Source organism: Pituophis catenifer, unplaced genomic scaffold (assembly GCF_029215685.1).
Source record: "Pituophis catenifer annectens isolate HBS135680 unplaced genomic scaffold, rPitCat1.0.hap2 SCAF_10, whole genome shotgun sequence".
Classification (NCBI taxonomy): Eukaryota; Metazoa; Chordata; class Lepidosauria; order Squamata; family Colubridae; genus Pituophis; species Pituophis catenifer.
Window position 1 is genome coordinate 14,897,498 of NW_027256890.1, and position 22,432 is coordinate 14,919,929.

Sequence of the window (22,432 nt, forward strand, 5' to 3'; positions counted from 1 at the left end):
TTATCTTATTCAGTTATTTAATGTTTTCTTTCTTTCTGTTGAAAACTAATAAGAATGAAAACACCCTACACGTGAGTTTTGTTTTTTTAAAGTATCTTTAAAAAAATTTAGAAGTATGCCATGGCTGAATCACATCATTCTGCCTCTTAGCTGATTTTCATTGGGTGAAAATGTTAGAATTTATTTTACATCGAATGGAGCCCGGCTGAGCTTTTTGCACCCGACAGGTGAAGGCTAATAATTCCTGCTTACCGGCCCATGCTTTGTCCCTAATATTTTTTGGACAAGCCGCCTCTGGTCTTGCAAAGGGTGGGCGGGCTTAATCACTAACACTTAACACTGGGAGCGTTGCATGTTTCACAGCGGTGACAGGTGTTTACATCATTAAACCCGTGTTTAAAATTACCGACCGCTTGCTTTCCGTTCTCCAGCGTACAGAGGAACCTTAATGGCCTTGAAAAATGACAAGCCCTTGAATCACAAAAGAAGCTTTTCACGCAGGCTTTTCTTTTCGCAATTATGATCATTGTGATTAGACTTCAGGCTGTGACTTAAAGACGCCCACGACGGCCCTGGCTGTGAATCGCTTGCTCCAAAAAGCTCGGAAGTATTGTATAGCGAAGGGACGAACAAGGGTGACATTTATGTCTCATGCCAGAAACGGGGACAAAGTGTCCCCCCGTTTCCCTGAGCAACTGAGCTGTGGTAGAGGTTGGGTTGCTTGATGCTTTTTTCCCCCAAGGAAACGGCAGGCTGTTTTCAGAGGTTGTTTTTTTTAAAAAAAAAAAACAAACCCACCACTTTTGGGGGTTTCACCCCAAAAATTCAAATCAAAGATTCACTTCTTTTGAATTCCAGCCACCTTTTAAAAAGCTAAATTGCCAACGGATGTAATTGGCTGGCTGGTGAAAGAGTCCGTCATTTGAGTCTGGAAGGCAAGTGAGTTGCAAAAAGCTACTTACAGGAACTGTATTTAATTACCTAAGTCGGGGTCAGCAACCCGCAGCTCTGGAGCCGCATGTGGCTCTTTCGTCCGTCTGCTGCGGCTCCCTGTCGCTGGTCGGCTCCACAATCGATAGGGCTTTCGGTTAGGATAGGTAAGAGGAAAAAGGATGCCGCACTAGGAGGAGACTCTATGGTGGGGGAACCGGACTTCCGGTCGGCTGTAGAATTGAAGGGGGGGCCTTCCAGTTAGGACCTTTGTGGCTCTTTGAGTGTTTAAGGTTGCTGACCCCCTGACCTAAGAGATCCAATGACTGGAAACTGAATAATCCAAGTTTCTTCGATTCTGATGATCTCTGGCTAAGTTGCAAAGGGAGAGCATCAGAGGTGGTTTTGGAGAACCGGTAGCGGAAATTTTGAGTAGTTCGGAGAACCAGCAAATGCCATCTCTGGCTGGCCCCGTCCCCATCTATTGGCTGCCTCCCAGCTGATCGAGTCCCAGCTGATCGGCTAAGTCTGCACAGGAGAACGGAGCTGGAAAGCAGGTTAGTGAGGTGGGGAGGGAATGGAGATTTTACAGTATCCTTCCCCTGCCACACCCACCAAGCTACGCCCACAGAACCGGTAGTAAAACTAAATTTTGAATCCCTCCACTGGAAGAGCATCCTTGCAAACGCCAGTCCTTGAAAATACATCAAAGGCAAAAGGTGCTACTGTAGAATAAGTTTTTATTTTACCCGAAACCAGGATGGTAGTGTGATGTTCCATCAGACGTTATTTACAACTTCTAAAAAAAAAAAAGTCACACATGCTATCTTAGAAATGGGATCCGAAGGGCTCCCAACGCCGGGAGCCACGCGACAAAGCCTCGGCCACCGTTTCGCCCGTGGGAATTCCCTCGAGGTAGGATCTAGACGACGGCGTGTCTCCCGTGGGCCGCCGCTCGCGTTTGAAATCCATCCGAGAAAAGTATCAAGGAAGGAGAACAAGGGTGTCTCCTGCTTGCTGGCGTCGGAAAGCCCCTCCAGGTTCACACGCTTGCTCGGATAAAATGCATCACGACTCGTGTATTGCACTGAACGACTTTTTAGAGTTAAAATAAGTTACGTGACTACGGTGCAAAAAGAAGTGTCTTCTTTGCACACTCCAGGTTATTATTTTTTTTGTTTCCTTTTTTAAAAAAAAGAAGTTATGGAATTTGAAGGTTTAAGAGTTTTCTTAAAACATTTCAGGAACGGTACCATCCATCAATGATCTGTATAAATAGAACTGCATATTGTACAGAGCTGTTTAAACTGTTAACTTTTTTTTTTTTTTAAAGATACAATAGAGGTCATCGGCTACGTACAATTGAAAAGCATGCATTGACAGTCTAATACTGTACATTTGATAAAAGGATCATAACATTTTACACAATGAAAATATGGGGAAAAAAGGGGGGGGGGAGGGGAGAAAAAAAAACTTGGCCGGATCATCACTCATATTTCTTGCTCAGCAGGTAAAGGGAGCCTTGTCTTCATGCATTCCCAGAACATCTTTTGCAAAAGTCTGTTTTTATCAATTAAAAACCATATTGCACAGTTTGGTAGATCTGTATATATAAACTTTTAGTTGTAAGAGCACCACACATTTCCTTCACGGAACACAAGTTTGCAGTTCAATTTTTTTTTTTTTTTTTCCTCCTTCGCTTTCGGGAAGGTTTTTTAAAAGTTTTTTTTTTTTTCCTCCAATGTACAAGACTCATGCAGATGTTTTCAGCAGATGCGTTGCTAAAGACACATGCAAGAAAATTAACCTTACAATTCTGCGAAAATTGGTTTAGGACTAAATGATTTTACTCCAGTATCACTGCAAAGGAAAAAAGAGAGAGAGAAAAAGAGAAAGAGAGAGAGGGAGAGGGAGAGGGAGAGAAAAGAAAACATTAGTGATAAAAGACAGATAAAGAAAGCATAATAAAAGCAAAAGATTGCTTTTTTTTTCTCTTTAAGACTTAGTAGCGATAGGCAATTGACCATAACTTCCCACGATCCAACAGGAGAATACAGGTTAGTGGAAAAAGAACTAAGCATTAAAAAGCTAAGAGGACATTTAGAATTAGGAGGTTTTCATCCACCCGAAAGCTGCAAACTGGTTTAGTGGATCAGACACAAATACAGCCAATTGTGGAGTTGACACTCTCTTCAGAATTGTACCTTGCACCTTTAAGACCCCAGAAATACAAACAAGGGGCTTATAACCCCTCTCTTGGGAGGGTTGAACCCTAAACATCTGGAGCTCAACTGAATCTAATCCATCTATCTTCACTATTTGAGTCAGATTAAGGACTTTGAAAGCACAGGCAACTTTAAAACAGCATTGTTACTATTGCCTAGCAATGTCTGACTGCTTTTCTTCCAGAAAAATCTACGTCCACCCTTGGCGTGTAGGCCAGTCGTATTTCCAGATTCCTAGGTCTCCTTTGCCCATCGTAACCAACAGCCTTTCAACCCTCCCGTCAAGGCGTTCCCAGCCATTGTGCTATGCAGAATGACTACTTGCTTAAGCTTTCTCCCGACTTAAAAAAATAAATAATTTCATCAGAGGCATTCATTCAAACAAAAAGCAACTTGTGAGTGACGGGAGGCTAGGAACCTGCCAAGTTTTGCTTCATTTCTTGAACGGAACAAAATCTCTTAGCAAATAAAGAGACTCAGAACCGCAGATCAAACTGTCCACCATCCCATTGGCTCTATTTTTTTTTTTTTCCCCTGAAACTTTCTGACCAGATTTATTCTACGGTGCCCGTTTGATCTCATTCCCTCTGAATAAAACCTTTCCAATCTGCCTTTTGTCGTAGGCTATGCCAGAAAAGTACCCATCTCTTTTGGGGAATTTATTTTTTTGCACTGATGGGTAAAAAATGTGCTGCTAAAGCCACGAGCAGAGATTAGGGAAGCAGTGCAAGATGTGCAACAAAACAGGTGTGAGGACACAAGACAATCTGCGTTGTTGTTGCATGCTTTGTCTCTCCTGAAATCCTCCCTGCTTTCTCCTTGCATGCAGTTAAATTTTTTTATCGGTGGTCCTGGGTTATTTTACAATCACAGAGCGAAGGGTCCCTTTCCCGGAGACAAAGGGAAGTTCAAAACCCAGCAACTGTAAATCTGTACCCAAAGCAATTTAGAAACAGCAACAAGCCACGTTCTGCTGATTTAAGGGGACAGCTGTATTGTGTAGATAAAAGAAAAAGGGAGAGAAACGGATCCCAGGGGCAGCTCTGCTCGGCTTTTAAAAATAGATCCTCCTGCTGTCTTGGAATCGGTTTTGTGGCCCAAGGCACGTTGAAGAGGGAGGGAGGGAGGAAGGAACGCTGGGTTGGGTGCTATTTGCAAAATCAAACTTAACCTGGGAATGAAGACCGACTGCCACTGTAACTCACACATGTTGTTTGTGCAAATGGAAAAACAGCAGAGACTCGCATCCTTTTTGAAGCGATGGGCCTGCGGATTTGAACTATGCAAAGAAAAATCCTATGGATGCGCACCTTGACCTTACAGCCAACGTTAATCCTCCAGGCTCAGCTAGTCCCAACTCTCTAACCCGCCTTCTAAATCAAGCGTGTCCTGAGCAATGTAGGCCGAAGTTAAGTTTGGACAATTTAAGAAGTCCCGTCTCTCCGTACAAAGCCAGGCATTCTCTTCCTTAGCAAAGCCTTTCCTACGTTTTCCGTGCGTCTTTCAAGCAAACCCCAGGAAGAGCCAAGTGCTGACAAAGAGAACCTGATAGATAGCACCGATGATGTTCCCTACTTGGGTCATGAAACATCTGTAGAAAAGTAACCAAGCTCAGGGAGCATCCAGGACCCTACCAGTCCTCCTCCACTCTGCAAACCATTCCCTTCTAGCATTGATGATGTTCCCTAGTTGGGTCATGAAACGTCTGTAAGGAAACAACGCAGCTCAGAGAGCACTAAGGACCGTACAACTCCTCCTCCTCCTCTTTCTCCCTTCTCTTCCTCCTCCTCCACTCCGCAAACCCCTCAACCCTTCTAGCACTGATGATGTAACCTAGTTGGGTCATGCAACGTCTCCAAGAAAACCACCAAGACTCGAGAGCATCGAGGTCCCCCAGGGGGACTCCAAATATTTTGAGAAGCCACGAAGGGAGCATGGCCCAGGGATTTTAGAATAAAGGCAACCGATTTGAGTCTCTTGAGATTTAACTCAGCAGAAAGGCGGGGAAAGGGGGAAAGGTTTTTGTGCTACGCTAAGGCAGAAAATGTAGGCTAGAGAAACTGCAATGGGGAGTTTATTGAGGTCTCTGGAAAGGGTCACACAGCATAGGGTCCCTCATGTTTCCGCTGTTACATACATAGCAACACGCACCACCATCGAAATGGGAGAGAGATACTCACTTCAGTCGATGAAATGTTGGAAGGCATTGGAGAGAAACACCACACAGTTAGACTGTTAATGAACTTACATATCAATACAGGACTCAAGTTTGGGGAGGCAATAAACAAGACACCATGCACAGACACTGATCACAAGAGAACGATGGTGGTTAGTGCCACAGGGCGGGGTGGGGAGAGAAAATAAAAAGAGTTCTCTACAATGTGTTCATTGCGTTACATGGTATTTACAGATTTTTACAACACACACATGGACACGGACACAAAAGTTGTTAACTTATTGGCTGCAGCCCAAGATGCGGCTAGCAGATGGTACCTCGACAAGGTGGCACGGAGAATTAACAGGCCTAAACCAAAAAAAGGGGGGGGGAAACCCCCCGAGAGAAATGCCAGCTCTTAAAAAAAAAAAAAAAAAAAAAAATTCTGAGCCAACACAATCAAAGTTTGGTTGTAAATGCCCCGATTAATAAAAAGGAATGGAACAGGGGAGGGAGAAGGAGGAGGAGAAGAAGAAGAAAAAAAAGCCTGACGCAAGAATTAAAATGGAATGAAAATGCCAAACAGAATGGTCTCGATTTTAAAAGAAAATTTATTCTCTCTCTCTCTTCTTCTTCTTCTTTTTTTTTTTGCTCTTTGCTTAAAGTCCATCCAGATTGCCTCCCACCCCCCATTCCTTCCTCCTGTTCCTCTCCCATCCCTTCTCATAATGGGCAATGCTGGTGAAGCAACCTTGTTACAGTAAAAATACAGACGATATTTAAATAAATAGTTTTGTTTCTGCTTTTTGTTTTTGATTTTTTTTTAAAAAAAAACAAAAACCTCTACACGTGTCGGGGATATAGAAACAAATGAAACGAGGAAAACAAAAAACCCCACCACCTAATTTTAGCGGGATGCCTCTCAAAATGACGTTTTCTGCACCGGCGAGATCAACAAGATACCAAGGACAGAGTGTAAGCAAGATATTTTTCTGGGAAATATCTTGTGAATATTTGTAAATATCTAAAGCAAGGGTCTCCAATCTTGGCAACTTTAAGACTTGTGGACTTCAACTCCCAGAATTCTGGGAGTTGAAGTCCACAAGTCTTAAAGTTGCCAAGATTGGAGACCCCTGATCTAAAGGATAACTGGGTGGCAAATGCAAAAAATGAAACCAAACCAAAAAAAAAAGAAAAGAAAAGAAAGGAAGGAAGGAAGGAAGGAAGGAAGGGAGAAAAAGAAATTGAGGTGTCTGGTTTTCCCAGTGCAGAAAACGCCCAACTGAATGATAAATTAGGATTAGATGTTCAACCATGCAGCAGACATGAAGAGAGTTTCGCATGCTTCTGGTTTAAGGGAGGAAAACGTCTCCCACGACACTCATTCCCTAAAATCAGCTACCAATCACGGGTTTCTCAAAATGTGATCCCCTGCCTCCCCCACCCCACCCCACCCCCAGCGCTGTCGTTTTTACAAGGATGAGTGAACTATGAAACAGAACACTGTACATGCGTCTCCTCTACAAAAAATATTTGCATAAAATAGTGTTTAATTTCTCTGTACATGTCGATGGACACCCTAGTTCTTGTATAAAAGAAGTGGGGTGGGGGGAGAAGAGGACTCACCCCCCCTCCCCACACAGGGGTCAGGGGAAAGAAAAAGGAAAAGGGAAAAATAAAAAGATTAAAAAAAAAAAAAAAGAGGAAAAAAACCCAGAGTCTAGAATATGGAAACCTCAGTCACCGGCAAACATGTTCATGTGAAAATTCAGCAGAATAAGACAAATTGCTTGGAACAATTTTTTAAAAAATCGATTTTTTTCTTTTTTTCTTCTTTTCTTTTCTTTTCCTTTTCTTTTTTAAGTTAAACCTCTCTCTGACTGCCAAGCTACCGCTACAGGACTTCAGGTCAAGAAAAAAACATGTCACTAAAGTTAGTGTCTGTGCTATAAAGCCAAATCAACAACGGCAAGGACAGCAGCACGAATGGCCACGAGATCCCTTCGGTGCATGCAGACAAAGGACGTGGTTTGGTGGCGGGTGGCATAATATCTTTACCCGGCTCTAGGTAAGTACGGGCCACAAATTTAAGAGTCTCGTCCAGCAGGATCACCGGCAGGGAGAGCTTAAGCACCATCAGCCACTGGGTCACGTTCAGAGGGGTGATCTGGAAAATCAGCTGGGGAAAGAGAAGGCGAAGGGTCAGGCGGGGAGTTCGTGCAAAGGGCCCCATCTTTAGGGTGGGCGGGCTTCCAACTCCCAGAATTCAACATTTCACAACCTCGGCATGTCTTAAAACGCGTGGACTTCAACTCCCAGAATTCACTAGGGTGGACTTCAACTCCCATCCCGTGATGGTTGGGGAATTCTGGGATGTTCACGCATTTTAAGAGATGCTGAGCTTGAGAAACATGCCTTGGCCAGATGTTTGGGGAGACCTCGGCGAATCAGGGGAAGACAGGATGGGCTTCTGCTTTTCCTTCACCCTTGAATGGGGCGAAGGCCGTAAGTCTTTGGAGCAACAAACCATAGCTCACTTGTAGAGTGCCACATGAACGGATGATGTGCTCATAAAGGCACAGATTTTGCTTTTGTTTTTGCAATAAGCAGCTGGGAAAGAAGTCTAACTCTTTTGAGGTTTAGCAAGCTGGGCTTCTGATGCTCCCCTTCCTGCCCCCCACCTCCCCCAATGTGTGCGTTTGCAGGGACTTACTGGCAATGGTTCTACATAAAGGATCAGGAAGTGAAGAGACATGGACAAGCAAATGGATCCCAGGAGCCAGACGTTCTCCCACGGGGGCATCCTTAGCAAGGACTGGTTCTCCGAGAGGCTGAGGGAGGAAAAGAGAAAAAAGGTTGGCGGCAGAAGCTTGTGGGAATGGAGGTACAGGGGTTTCAGCTCAATCCCTCTGGAGGGCCTATGAAGGGGAAGACTGCTTTATTGGAAAATGGAGTGGTGAGGAGGAGGAGGAGGAGGAGGAAGAGGAGGATGGAAGGAAGTGGAGGAAGATGAAAGGAAAAGGAGGAGGAAGAGGAAGAGAAGATCTCTTCCTCACTGCAGGCATCCTAACCTGTTGAGGGCGTTGCACATCTCTATGGTGACCAAGACGGAGAGCGCCATGGTCATAGGATAGGGAGATTCAAACACCACACAGTCGACCCCTTCAAAATCCAGATTGTCCTCTTTGCACTGCAGGAAATGACTCTGAAAAACAGCAGAAGGCAACGTTAATCTCAACCAAAAAAAAAAGGGGGGGGGCAATTTGCTCTTTTCTCTGCCCCAAATTCATCAAAGCATCCTCAATGGTACAACACCGTTAAGAACAATGTTTTGTTTGGGTTTTTTTTTAAAAAAAAAAACTACGGTTTCTAATCAGATTATTATTGTTAAGCAGGGACTCCTTGGATGACTAAGAGGATTTTCCACAATACTTGTGAATAGTTTTTAATAAGATTTTTTGAGCCCGTCGTCCAATGACACGCCATGTAGGCAGGCTACAAAAACAACAAAAAAAACCCTGCTAAGCTTCGTTTGGAAGACAAGTTGCCAAGAACCGAAATATGAAGAAGGAAATACCAGCTGGTAGTAGGTAACTCTCGGGCCCCCGTCGGCAGCTATGAACCACCAAGCCGCAGCGCCCACCGTGGCAGCTCCGACGTAGCCTTGAGGAGAAGAAAAAGCACGGTAAGTGTCTTGCGCCACTGAGTTAATAGCCACCCCACCAATGGGCCACGGCTTCTTGGGTCTCCCCCTGCCATCGTTCTGCAAGTTTAGGTCTTCTCGGTCAAGTTCTCACAACTGGATTCCTTCCCACATCGGATCTCTGACTCAGAACAAATCCAGGAAAGTGGCTAGGTCAGTGGTTCTCAACCTACGGTCCACGGATCCCTCGGGGGCTGCAATGGCACAGGGTGGCCGCAAATGTTTGACTCTTGAGTTGAGCTTTGGTGGCCTGCAGCCATTATCCGTGGACGTAAAGGGTATTTAAGGAGGTTCCATGGTGAAGAAAAGGTTGAGAACCATGGGCCATGTTGTATGAGCGAGAAGAGTTTGGTGTACAAAGCCTTGAGTTGTGTGGACTCTGCTAAAACAAGGCCTCTGTCTTTCGGGATGCCTGTTGCATTCATCCTTCGTTAACCCCCTGGCATAAGAACCAGACTTGAAACTGCGTTTAACACAAAGTAGTTGAAGGACAAAATCTTGTAGCTGGAGGTCCTACTCAGATAGAACCACTGACTTGACTGCAACTTCTTTTTAAAAAAAAAGGAACAGGGAGGAGAAATGGATGCAGCCCCTGAGAATTGATTTTGGTACCCAAAGACGATCTTCTGTTACCGTAATTTGCTACAAACTCGATTTTTATGACTCTGTCTGATTATGGTAGTGTTTCTTAAACTTGGCCACGTGAAGAAGGGTGGACTTCAACTCCCAGAATTCCCCAGCCAGGCATAGGAAATTAAAACCCACTCATGTTCAAGTGGCCAAGATTGAAAAATACTGACTTAAGGAGGAAGGGAACCCTTCTCTGCTCTCTCTAGTTCCGTGGCGCTCAAGCAAAACACTCACATCCGATTGCCAAGTAACGGAAAAAGAGCCACCCGGAGATGAGGGGCTCTTTGGGGTTACGAGGTGGCTTGCTCATGATATCCAGATCAGGGGGGTTGAAGCCAAGGGCGGTGGCAGGAAGTCCGTCGGTCACAAGGTTGACCCATAGCAGCTGGACAGGGATTAAAGCTTCCGGGAAGCCCAGTGCGGCAGTCAGAAAGATGCTAAAGGAGGAGAAGAAAGAACAGAGGTTAAGCCATGTTAATGCCACTGAGTGTCTTAAACTACGATTCTTAGAAGATAAACCACAGCTGGCCTCTGGATTTTCACGCTTTCAGAGCGGAGCAAGCGGACAGCGGGAAGGAAGGCTTGAACCCTGCCTGACAGGGTGAAGTGTCCCCAATGGAGAGAGAGATCTCTGGGTTCCCTTCTTTTATTCTGGATAAGACTTCTCAAACCTAGGCAGCTTTAAGACCTGTGGACTCCTATCTCCAGAATTCCCCAGCCAGCCACATTTATCTTGCATGCTGCCTAGAGTAGCTTGGAAACAAGATGGGCAGCAAATAAAATTTCATAATAAATAAATAAATAATAAAGTTGAGGTTTACAAGCCTTAAAATTGCCAAAGTTGGGGGCTCCTGTTCTAAACCCTTAAACAGCTCTGCAGTTTAAGCTACCTTGGGATCCAGTTATCCATCTAGATGGGCCTGTTCTCAAGACCGAGGAACGATACTCCCGTTTGGTCCCCGTCAACCTTCTCTCTTTCCAGAGGGCGAGGCAGATACCCAAAGCGGCTGCCAGGATTAATCCAGCCCTTGCTCTGCTCCTAGTTGCAAACGCCCAGGTTACTCACCAGACCACTTCTCCAACATTGGAGGAGATGAGGTAGCGAATGAATTGCTTCATGTTATTGTAGATGGCCCGGCCTTCCTCCACAGCGGCTACAATGGTGGAGAAATTGTCATCCGCCAGTACCATTTCCGATGCTGTCTTTGCCACAGCCGTGCCAGATCCCATGGCAATTCCAATTTCTGCCTTCTTCAAAGCGGGGGCATCATTGACGCCGTCTCCTGTCTGGGATAAGTTTTGGGTTGGGTCAGGATGCCCAAAGGCTGTAACCAGCCAATAACCTTGGAATTGGCTGAAATGTTTCTGGAACCCTTCTGGAGTCTCAGAATAGATTAATAAATTCTATTTTGATTCATCCCCTCCTGAACAGGAAGTCCTTGACATTTCGGTTGCTAAGCGAGACAGTCGTTAAGCAGGTTTTGCCCCATTTTACAACCTTTCTTGCAACAGTTAAATGAATCACTGTGGTTAAGTTAGTAATTCAGTTGTTAAGTGAATCTTATTCATCAAAAAAGCACAACAAAGAATGTTCTTTCTGCGCCAACTCAGGAAGCTCAAACTGCCCCAGGAGCTGCTGATCCAGTTCTACAGAGGAATTATGGAGTCTGTCATCTGCACCTCCATAACTGTCTGGTTTGGCTCTGCAACCCAACAAGACAGACACAGACTTCAGAGGATCATTAGAACTGCAGAGAAAACAGTGGCTACCAACCTGCCTTCCATGGAGGACCTGTATACTGCACGAGTCAAAAAGAGGGCTGGGAAAATATCTACAGACCCCTCGCATCCTGGACATAAACTCTTTCAACTCCTACCCTCAAAACGAGGCTATAGAAGAGCACTGCACACCAGAACAACTAGACACAAGGACAGTTTTTTCCCGAACGCCATCACTCTGCTGAACAAATAATTCCCTCAACACTGTCAAACTATTTACTAAGTCTGCACTACTATTAATCTTCTCATCGTTCCTATCACCCATCTCCTCCCACTTATGACTGTAACCTTGTTGCTGGTATCCTTAAGATTTATATTGACTGTTCCTTAGTATGATTTGATTGCTTATTTGTTCCCTATGACTATCATTAAGTGTTGTATCTTATGATTCTTGACGAATGTATCTTTTCTTTTATGTACACTGAGAGCGTATGCACCAAAGACAAATTCCTGGTGTGTCCAATCACACTTGGCCAATAAAAAATGTCATACTATCTCGTATTCTATTCTATTCTATTCTATTCTATTCTATTCTATTCTATTCTATTCTATTCTATTCTATTCTATTCTATTCTATTCTTTTCTATTCTATTCTATTCTATTCTATTCCGATTCCCCCTTGACTTTACTTGTCCGAAGGTCGCAAAAGAGGATCACATGACCCCAGGACGCTGCAACCGTCGTTAAGTACATGTCAGTTGCCAAGCATCCAAATTTTGAGCATGTGACCACGAGATTGTGGCAAAGGTCATAAGTGTGGGAAACTGTCGTAAATCCCTTGTTATAACTTCAAAGGATCACTGGAAGCTACTTGTATGTTTTCTCAAGACCCAACATCTGTGCACAAAAGGCTGCTGTTTATTTGCACTCCCCACACGCACACTTACCATTGCTGTGATGTCATCGAAGGACTGGAGAAACTCCACGATTTTGGACTTGTGGGAGGGCTCCACCCGGGCGAAACAGCGGGCGTTCATGCAGGCGTCTCTCTGGCCAGCTGGCGAAAGTTCATCAAACTCCCGACCGGTGAAGGCTTTGGTGGTGACGTCCTCGTCTTCGCCGAAAATGCCAATGCGCCGGCAGATGGCCACCGCCGTCCCCTTGTTGTCGCCCGTTATCATAATCACACGGATGCCCGCTTGCCGGCAAAGCTTTATGGAGGAGGCCACCTCGATGCGGGGCGGGTCCAGCATTCCCACGCAGCCCACAAAGGTCAGGTTGGTCTGAAAGGGGAGCAAGGCCAGAGACGGTCAAGCAGAAGGAAGCTGATTGCTTTGCCACAGCTGGAGTCCCCAAAGTGGAGATTGACGATGATGTTCGGTTATCGTTATTACTTTGCAACTTTTAAACATGTAACCTGCCACATCTTTTCTTTCCTCTTTCCTTCCTTCCACCCTTCTTTCCTTCTAACTTCTTTCTTCTCTCCCTCCACTAATTTTCCTTCCTTCCTTCGTTCCTCTAACTTCTTTCCTCTTTCCCTCCACTAAGTTTTCTTTTTCTTCCTTCCTTCCAACTTTTTTCCTCTCCCTCCACTAATTTTCCTTCCTTCCAACTTCCTTCCTTCCTTCCTTCCAACTTCTTTCCTCTCTCCCTCCACTAATTTTCCTTCCTTCCTTCCCTTCCTTCCTTCCAACTGCTTTCCTCTCGCCCTCCACTAATTGTCCGTCCTTCCTTCCTTCCTTCGAGAAGTTATCATTCCTCCCAAACCAAAGCCACAGGGAAAGTTCATCTCGATCTCGCAGGTCTAGGGCATAGTGTGATCTGGGCAAGCTAATGACGAAACGCAGAGCTTCGTAGGCAGGGACTAAGTTTATCCCCGAGGAGGTCCGCCCACCCAATCTGGGACTCCCACCCAGCAGGTCAAATCAGCTCTGTTGAGACTCCAACGATGAAAACATCGTCCTGACATCAAACCAACCTCATAGTTGATGAAGCCTGTAGAGTCTTCCAGGTTCATGTCCTCCTTTCTCGGCGGGTTGTCGTGGGTGGCCAGGGCCAGGCAACGCAGCGTGTCCCTCCCGGTGCCCCACTCGCGGATGACGGTCATGATCTTCTGCTTAATCCCCGGGGTTAAGGGTACTTTCATGTTTCCTGCTCGGAAATGGGTGCACCTGTCAATCACTCCTTCTGGAGCGCCCTGCGGGAAAGCGAAAGAGGAACCAATTCAGCCTGCAGACTCTTTTTACCTCTTCGTCGGAGAATCACCCCTGAGCCGTTTCACAAAGGAGGTGAAGCTGTCACCTAAACCCAGAGTCGAGTTCTGGTTACAGGTAGTCCTCGACTTACAGTCAAAACGGAGCCCAGAATTTCCACTGCTAAGCAAGACAGTTGTTAAATGAATTTCCCCCACATTTGACCGCCTTCCTTGCCACAGTTGTTAAGTGATTCATTACTGCAGATGTTAAGTTAGTCACACAGTCGTTAAATGAGGATATCATGGACATGGCAACCCTCATAACTACAGGCCGGTTGCCAAGCATCCAAATCCTCATGACCGTGTGGGGAGATGCCGCAGCAGCCGTTAAGTGTGAAAAATGGTCGTAAGTCACTTTCCCGTACCGTTGTAACTTTGAACCGTCACTAAATGAATGGTTGTAAATCGAGGACTGCCTGCAATCTGGCCCATCCCTTCTGGCCCCTCTTCAGTGACATCCCCCCCCCCCCACAACCCCTTCCAGGGTACTTGCCTTCACAAACATCTTGGTCATGGCCGTCCGGCTGGGTTTGTTTGGAGTGCAGTAAACAGACATGGATTTCCTATCCCGGGAGAATTCGAGGGTGAATTCCTTCCTCATCAGCTGCTTAATCACCTGCAAGGAGAGGAGGCAGAACTGGGGGTTGGAACCAGCGTGCGTGAAAGCACCTTGGTCGCCCCAGAGGCCCAGCTTTTTACAAGGACTGACCGAGTTGCAAGCGTTGGCCCGCTCGATCTTGGACAGCCCTTTCAGATCCGTGTCGAACACGTTCATCTTCTCCACCAGACAGGTCAGGGCGGTCTCGGTGGCTTCCCCGACCTTCTCGTAAACTCCCTTCACCTTTAAAAAGGAAAAAAAAAAAGCTGCTGTTGCTACAAAGCAGAGGAGTCATTCATAATCATATACTATTATTTTTTTATTCATAAGCATTATGAATACAGTGTATTGTCAGGGTATATCATTTACAAAAGAAAAACAAAGAGAAAACAAAAAGAAATATTAACACATATACTGGTAACAATAGCAATAATGTAACAGAATAGTTTTGGCTAAATTTCTTTTTATATTAGCTTAGTTATAACTCTGTTGATTATATTGGCTTATTTATAACCATAAACCATCTTTATATTTAATTCATACATAGCAATCATCTTTCTTCATCTAATTTCTACCTCTTATCTCTAACCACTCATAAAATCTATTCCATGTCAAGTAATATTCTTCTGTGTCTTTTATTTTTAAAATCAATCTGTCCATCTCTGCACAGTCTAATATTTTCCGGGAGTCATTCATAATCACCTGCGGGATTGGTCAATTTAAGAGATGGAATGACACTGAACAAAGCAGGCTGTCATAGCCCACGTTGGAGCCTGAATCTGTGGAGGAAGACGAGCTGGAACTGGAGCCCACAGAGATCGAGGGGATAGTTTCGTTGGCTTTGGAGGAAAATGGGGAGGATCCCCCCCTCCTGATCCTCGAGCACAGAGAGTAGTACAGAAGGCGGGAACAGCGCAGGCTGACCTGACAACTTGAGCGCCTCGTCCCTCTTCACAAGGCACACTTTGGGGACTGAGATTTAAGGAGACGTTGTGGGGAGGGGCATTTGTCACTGAATTGGTAGTTTGGTGTGCCGGTACAGACAGTTGGGAGTTTGTAGGACTGCTTGCTCTGGGACTGGCCAAAAACGTTTGGGGAGCGTTTGGGGAACAATTGGGGCAATAAAGGGGCAGTTTGAACTCTCAGCTGACTGTGTTGCCTCTGTACCGTGCCCCGGGTCATCCCACATGCTGACATTAGGTGCCATCGGACATAACTCCGGCCAATTAAAATAGGGAGAAGATCTCAGGAATATTTGGCCATTCAACATTTTATATTGTTTCAGCAATTCTGACTGGCTTACGAGCCCAGCAAAAATATCATATAAGGTCCATGAAAGAATGAGATACGATCAATAGGAAATAGGAAGACCAAAGCAGTGGCATCACATGTCTGAGTTATATTAATTTTGCTAAGCGTGTACACAGGCTTTAGCAGGGGACCAAGCCTTTTATCACAGATTTTCCATTACTCATGATGTCTGCTCCAAATTCCCGTTCTTCATACTCCGTGCTAGTTTAACGGGCTTGTATTTTCTTGATGGGTACTAACGTGTTTCAAAACGGCACGGAAAAGTTACGTGCAAGACCACAAAGAGTTTTGCTTGGGCAATTCCCTCGAATGCTACTCACTTCATTGAAATCCAGAGAGGAATCGTTACAGAGGGCGCAGATTGTAGCCAATTCAATGAGGCCGTCGTACATGCAGCATTTGACGGATTTATCGTTTCTGTAACTGTTTGGGGATGGGGAGGAATCAGGCGGGGGGAAAAAGAGAGATGAAATTTCAGACAATGTAAAGAATCCTAATTTATCAGTGAACTAATTGGATCCTAGGAGGAGTCAGACAAATTGGAACAAGTTCAAACCAAAAATAAAAAAAATAAAACCGTAGAGGACAGCAAATGGATGAAAATTGCTTTTAAGAGCTGGAAAATTTACAAAATTGGATGAATGCCATCAAAAGGACTGTTAGTTGAGAAGATTCTGGTACATAGGCTTTTAGCAATGAATCTATTTAATTGAATGTTCACATGTGGGCCTGACATTTCTAGAGCAAAAATCTAACTCCGAAAGACCCTTTTGGATTACATTTTCAAAAACAAAACAAAACAAAACAAAACAAAATAAAAGGGTACAGTAGAGAATTATCATATTCTCCCCAGGCAAGAGACAGAGAGCAAATATTAATAATATGTCTCAAATCATGGGCAGGTTTCCTGCTTCCCCAAAGGAAAACCATTACTTTTCAATCTACAGATTGAGGAGGTTTAAATCTACGGATCAAGTTCAATCCTCTTTTATAGCATCCAAATATTTGCCTTTCAGGCCCCGTAATCCTAGCCTTGGCCACACCGCACACCAAGAGACCAGTAGATGGATAAGCTGGCAAACAAAAAGGATGAAGGTTCTCACATGTCTCCGACGGGAGCGTACGTTGAACCAGACACGGTGAATTCATTCAGAGAGCAGCTATCTCCTTCCACACGGTCCACAATGAACATCTGCCAGAGAGACACAAGGGTGTGATTACGCTCAACGAGCTGAGGCCAGTTAGAACATTTTCACATTAAAGACACAAAGTTTGATCAGCCAGCTTGCTCTTAGGAACTAAACACGTTTTACTTTAAAGTAAGATCTAGCTGTATCTTTGAGAATATAGGTCACCTACAAGCTCTTCCAGTTGTTCCTTGAAATTATACCTTGCCCCATTTCCTTCTTTCTCATCTGACTAGAACAGGGGTCGGCAATCTTAAATACTCAAAGGGCCATTTGGACTCTATTCCCACAGAAAAGAAAACATCGGGAGCCACAAAACCCTTCCCGTGCCTGACTATTTCCTGAGCAGCCACAAAACTAGCATATGTAGTTGAATCAAATGTTCTGTTTTCTTCTGAAACTTTTCTTTTCTTGGATTTATCCATGGTTGGCCTCCCGGAGTTAAAAAGCTCAATAAATCGCGTGCCAGAGGTGTTACACATTGGCGGTTGTGACGTATATTTTGAGCGAGAGGGAGCCACAGCAGAGGGGTGAAAGAGCCACATGCAGCTCCAGAGCCGCGGGTTGCTGACCCCTGGACTAAAACAATACACGAAGCCTTCTTCTCAAGCGGTTGGTTGAACCTCTTGTGCGCCTACCATTCAAAATGAGGGCCCCACATCAATAATCAGAAGGTGTCAGACCTGGCCCAACTTGGTCCTTAGGAAAGAAAGACCCTCGACTCCATTTGTGGCAAAAAGGTTACTCTTACTAAAGCCAAGAGGTTACTGTAAGTGAAGCCAGAACAAAGAGTTTGAGAGCGAAAATTCCCCTAGTTAGCTTTCCCTTCAGTGGTCCTCCCTCCGGTTATCACCCCATTGTCCAGTGACATTCAGAGAAGGTATTTTGGTAACTGTCTACGCTGTGGTTGGTTGGTTAGATGGATGGGTTAGATGGTCCATTCCCAAGACCTTGGACTTGAGATGTCTCAACTATTGCTTTTGATTTCCCAGGTCTTCGTCTCAGGTTCCCCCGTCTCCCCCCTGCAGCCCCCAAGTTCCCTCTCCCCATAACGTATGGCAGGCTGGTATCTAGTGAGCGAAGGGATGGCAGCTCTGACAGAAGGATGCTTCAGCTCAATTCACAGAAACCAGCTAGAAAGGCAAGCTCTCCCAGTGATGCAAACATCTTGAATGAAAAGCGTGCAAACATGTGAAATGTCCCCCCACTTCCACAGGTCTAGGGGATTCAAAAATGTAAAAAATGAACATAATGATGATACAGTCTTAATTTATGTTCCCCCCTCCTCCCCAAAGTCCTCTCGCCAAGCAACATCCAACTTGGATTCAGGCCACTTTGCTGTTACTACCCATCTTCAGCTCCGTGTAAGTCTCAAGAATTTAAATTGCACCCACTTGGACTAGCTACGGTTTGGCAACGGACCCTAATGGAGCAAAAACCCTTTCCCAGCATCATTAAGCTTGCTGAAGAGAGATTTTCACATAAAGTAGCTTTGACATGCTCGGCCATTTCTCACCAGCCCCACAAACTCCAGGAAATGTTTTTCTGCATTGCCTAATGGATCTGACACTATAGGACGAGAGGGATTAGTTTTGAAAAAGGCAAAGTGAGGATTTTCCTGCCCTGCCAAAGATGCTTTCTGGAAGAAGAAGAAGAAAAGGTTGGGGAGCTGCTTTGTGGAGGAGCCGTTCCGCTGTTCGGCCTCTACCCCCTAAAGATGGGCAGTTATGCAAGATCCCTGCAAAGCGCCTCTCTCGGAATACAGATGAGCCTGGGCTTTGTGTGCTCTTTGTGCGCTACGCTTCAGCAGCCAAATGCGGGAGAGGGAGAGGAGGCAAGGCGCATAGGTAAGCAGCCCATCAGAAGGGGGAAGGAAGATTCATTTCAGCTGCGGAAAAGACCCAGAAAAAAAATCTATTGACGTCTTTATGGCCGTTGACTCATTTGAGGCTCTCGCCTCGTCATCGCAACATCCTGCTCCGAGGGTGGCTGGAAGGCATCCCTTCCAAGATCCCTTCTTCTCCAAGAGAAGAATTCCTTGCTACCGAAGAAATGCAGTTTCCTTCCCTCCGGACTGCCTTGAAAAAAAAGGCAATTTAATCAATATTTCACAGTCGCTCTGATCATCTTCCCTAGAGAATTGCCTGGGACAAGAACAAACCTTCCACCATTAGGTTTTATAAACTAAGACCTGATTTTTTTCCCCTCCCAGCCTCCTTTTATCTTCCCTAAGTGAGCAGAACTGGCTGGGTTAATAGGAAGAAGGGAGCATATTAAAAGCACTTTAACTTCTTTTTTTTCTGGCTATATATATATATATTAGGAGTCGACAGAGTCTCTGTATCTAAATTAAATGTATTTAAATTAAAACTTATTTCTCAGCTTGCTGAATGACTGCGAAATAAAGGCAGCTTCTCTAAACCGGTTTTGCAAGAGTGGTTGATAAAAATCAAAATCAGTTTTAGGACCAGAGAGACCAAGACACACAGTTCACCCCAAATTTTACCGGTTCCCCCCTTCCTAACCCAGAGAAATCGAAGAAGCAGCTTACCCGGCAAACCGACATCTGGTTGGTGGTGAGGGTGCCCGTCTTGTCGGAACAGATGACCGAGGTGCAGCCCAGGGTTTCCACCGAGGGGAGGCTCCGGACGATGGCGTTCTTCTTGGCCATGCGACGGGTGCCCAGGGCCAGGCAGGTGGTAATGACGGCGGGCAGGCCCTCTGGAATGGCGGCCACCGCAAGGGCCACGGCGATTTTGAAGTAGTAGATGGCGCCCCGGATCCAGGAGCCGCCGTGGACGGGGTCGTTGAAGTGGCCGATGTTGATGATCCAGACGGCGATGCAGATCAGCGAGATGACCTTGGACAGCTGCTCCCCGAACTCGTCCAGCTTCTGCTGCAGGGGGGTCCTCTCTTGCTCGGTGGCCACCATTTCGTCACGGATTTTGCCGATTTCCGTGTTGACCCCGGTGGCCACCACGACCCCCATGGCTTTGCCCGCAGAAATGTTTGTACCCTGGATGGGGAAACAATCGGATTCAGGCATTTCAAGTGTTGAAAAAAAGACTATTAAAACTCCTCTCCCCAAAGTTCATTATTTCAGTGCAGTCTTACTGCAAGGATCTCATTTTAGCTGATCTGATTCAGCGCTCGTAACCTAAGGCTACAGTCCTCAAGGTTTTGCACCTGATTCTCTTCTTCAAACTGGGAACAGGCTTTGAGGTGCATAATTGTCGTCTGATGTATTTTATTCTTCTTATCAATCAAATATGTTCTACCCAAAAATTCCACAGGGAGCACGTTTCTGATACTACATATAATCCGCTCCTCCCTCCAAAAATGTTTTCGTTCTTTTGCTCCTCATCGGTGCCTTGGTGCCCCGAGTTTAGAAGCAGAAATTTTCAGGCATACAATAATATACACATCTATGGTTTCTCTTTCTTTCCTAACTAGGTTTTAAGATGTAGACCCATTCCCCATTCATTACTTCATTCTCCTGGTACATTATCAAATTCTGCAGCACTCCAAAAAGGTCTGTGTTGGAGATTTAAAGTATAAGCAACCAACAGCAGTGCTGATTAAGTGTGCAAAGGAAATCAACACACAAGCAATGGTATCCACCAAGAGAGGAGGGCAGCATAGAAATTTGATGGATGGATGGATGAGATCAGAAACTAGATCAGGCGTGTCTAATCGTTTAGCCATTGAGTGAAGAGGAATATATGTAAAGGTAAAGGTTCCCTGGCACATACGTGCTGGTCATTCCTGACTCTAGGGGGCGGTGCTCATCTCTGTTTCAAAGCCGAAGAGCCAGCACTGTCCGAAGAAGACGTCTCCGTGGTCATGTGGTCGGCATGACTCAACGCCAAAGGCACACGGATCGCCGTTACCTTCCCACCAAAGGTGGTCCCTATTTTTCTATTTGCATTTTTTACGTGCTTTCGAAATGCTAGGTTGGCAGAAGCTGGGACAAGTCACGGGAGCTCACCCCGTTACACGGCACTAGAGATTCAAACTGCTGAACTGCCGACTTTTCCATCAACAAGCTCAGCGTCTTAACCAATGAGCCACCGCATCCCTTTATGTGTGTCTGTGTGTGTGTGTGTGTGTGTGTGTGTGTGTGAACATGCCTGGTCTAGACATGTCTTAACAGCTTCTGAAAAAGCAGGCTTGCTTAATGGGGTCTTGCTCTGCAATTCTGTAATGAGATCACTGTGCAAAAGAAGATCTGAGTCCCACAGGGAGGACCTGAGTTTATAGGTGCCAGCACTAATATATATATATATTTTTAAACAGCAATGGTATTTACACAACGCCTTTTCCATTCATTCAAACCAACCAAACCGGTTTCCATGAACTGGCACGAGCCGGTCAATATTTGGCAAGACGGTGTACATATTGTGAACTTCTGAGGACTCACTCCACGTTCTCAAGGAACAGCTTCTTTGAAGTTCATCCAGGGGCTGGATGAAGAGGACATAAATTTTAATTGGGGTGACTGCCTCAGAACAGAGGCAGGAGAAAGGAAGGGGGGGTGGGGGTGGGGAATGGTTCTCAGCTGTTTTGCCAGACGCAGGAACAGCAGGAGTGGTTAAGGTCAGGATAATAAATCAGATAAATAGCCAGGACTCATTATGAAATTCTTGAGTAGCAATTGATCGGTGATGTGGAAGTTCCCGCTCGAACACCAGAAGCCTCTTGTTCTCGGTACAAAGAGAACTCTTTAAAACTCTCCCCAAAAGAAAACCACAGATAAGGAGGGGAGCATTAGGCATTTGCAAGAGATTTCCATTTTTTTTCATTTTATGAATGATAATCTACAAAGTTAAGCTAAAAAAAACCTTGGATCACCGTATGCTTATATGTACTAGACTAGAAATAGACTAGACTAGACTAGACTAGAGGAGGTGGAAGGGACCTTGGAGGTCTTCTAGTCCAACCCCCTGCTTAGGCAGGAAACCCTATAGCATTCAAACTTGGCAACTTAAAGACCTGTGGACTTCAATTCCCAGAATTCCCCAGCCAGTACGGCTGGATGGGTAATTCTCCACACGACTTAAAGTTGCCAAGTTTGAAAAACAGCGATTTAAACGATCAAGATAGATGTGATGTTGTCAGGGCATTCTAAACAGAGTAAGGAGAAGCTAATTTTGTTTTTAAATGAAGCATGCACCAAATGATCTCCAAAAAAACACACGGGTCAAGATTTTACTCACCGAAAAAAGCATATTTTTCTTGTCTTGGTTTACTGCCCGAGGATCAGGCACAGGGTCCGTGTGCTTAATTACCGAGACTGATTCACCTAGAAAAAAAGGTCAAATGCCTTAGCACAGAAATGCAAATTCTCCCTGCACTTTGGACATACTTCCTGGAATGTTTAGCAAACAAACTTGGAAGCAAAACAACCCCCATTTGGTTTCTTCCCCTCCCCCCACCATTCTAATATAATTTATCAGTTGTAATATTTTTTTTTTTTACAAGCCATTTTGGCAATCAAATAACGGAAATAAGCCAGATACAACTACAACACTCCAAGAGGAAAGCTGAGACAACATGCTGGGCCCAACTTTTAAATTTAAGCCCGATAGGAGGGACTTTTTCATTCGGAATTAACTTTCCATGGGGTGGGAGAGAGAGAGAGAGAAGAAGGAACATGGACCCAGGACCCAGGGCAAAATAAAACAGGTCACCTTCATCATGACCACCATAATAGGACTTTG

The 22,432-nt window shown here is 45.1% G+C and overlaps 2 protein-coding genes across 3 annotated transcripts in view; one reads left to right on the forward strand and one right to left on the reverse strand.

Moving 5' to 3' along the window:
- The window catches only part of GPN3 (GPN-loop GTPase 3), a 182,429-nt gene that overhangs the window by 24,899 nt on the left and 135,098 nt on the right, over positions 1-22,432 (forward strand). The gene's annotated exons all lie outside the window — the stretch shown is intronic.
- ATP2A2 (ATPase sarcoplasmic/endoplasmic reticulum Ca2+ transporting 2) overlaps positions 1,654-22,432 on the reverse strand; it is a 40,101-nt gene continuing 19,322 nt past the window's right edge. The window contains exons 7-21 of one of the 2 annotated variants that reach the window (XM_070950950.1): positions 21,929-22,014; positions 19,264-19,728; positions 16,629-16,717; positions 15,846-15,948; positions 14,326-14,457; positions 14,110-14,232; positions 13,341-13,559; positions 12,310-12,645; positions 10,710-10,930; positions 9,878-10,080; positions 8,888-8,973; positions 8,382-8,515; positions 8,024-8,141; positions 7,369-7,489; positions 1,654-2,790 (exon numbers count right to left, since the gene is read on the reverse strand). In XM_070950950.1, coding sequence (XP_070807051.1) covers positions 2,777-2,790; positions 7,369-7,489; positions 8,024-8,141; positions 8,382-8,515; positions 8,888-8,973; positions 9,878-10,080; positions 10,710-10,930; positions 12,310-12,645; positions 13,341-13,559; positions 14,110-14,232; positions 14,326-14,457; positions 15,846-15,948; positions 16,629-16,717; positions 19,264-19,728; positions 21,929-22,014 — 2,450 coding nt within the window. In that variant the 3' untranslated portion in view covers positions 1,654-2,776. Of the gene's footprint in view, positions 2,791-6,789; positions 7,490-8,023; positions 8,142-8,381; positions 8,516-8,887; positions 8,974-9,877; positions 10,081-10,709; positions 10,931-12,309; positions 12,646-13,340; positions 13,560-14,109; positions 14,233-14,325; positions 14,458-15,845; positions 15,949-16,628; positions 16,718-19,263; positions 19,729-21,928; positions 22,015-22,432 lie in introns of those variants that run through there. The other variant, XM_070950949.1, reaches the window with a different exon arrangement.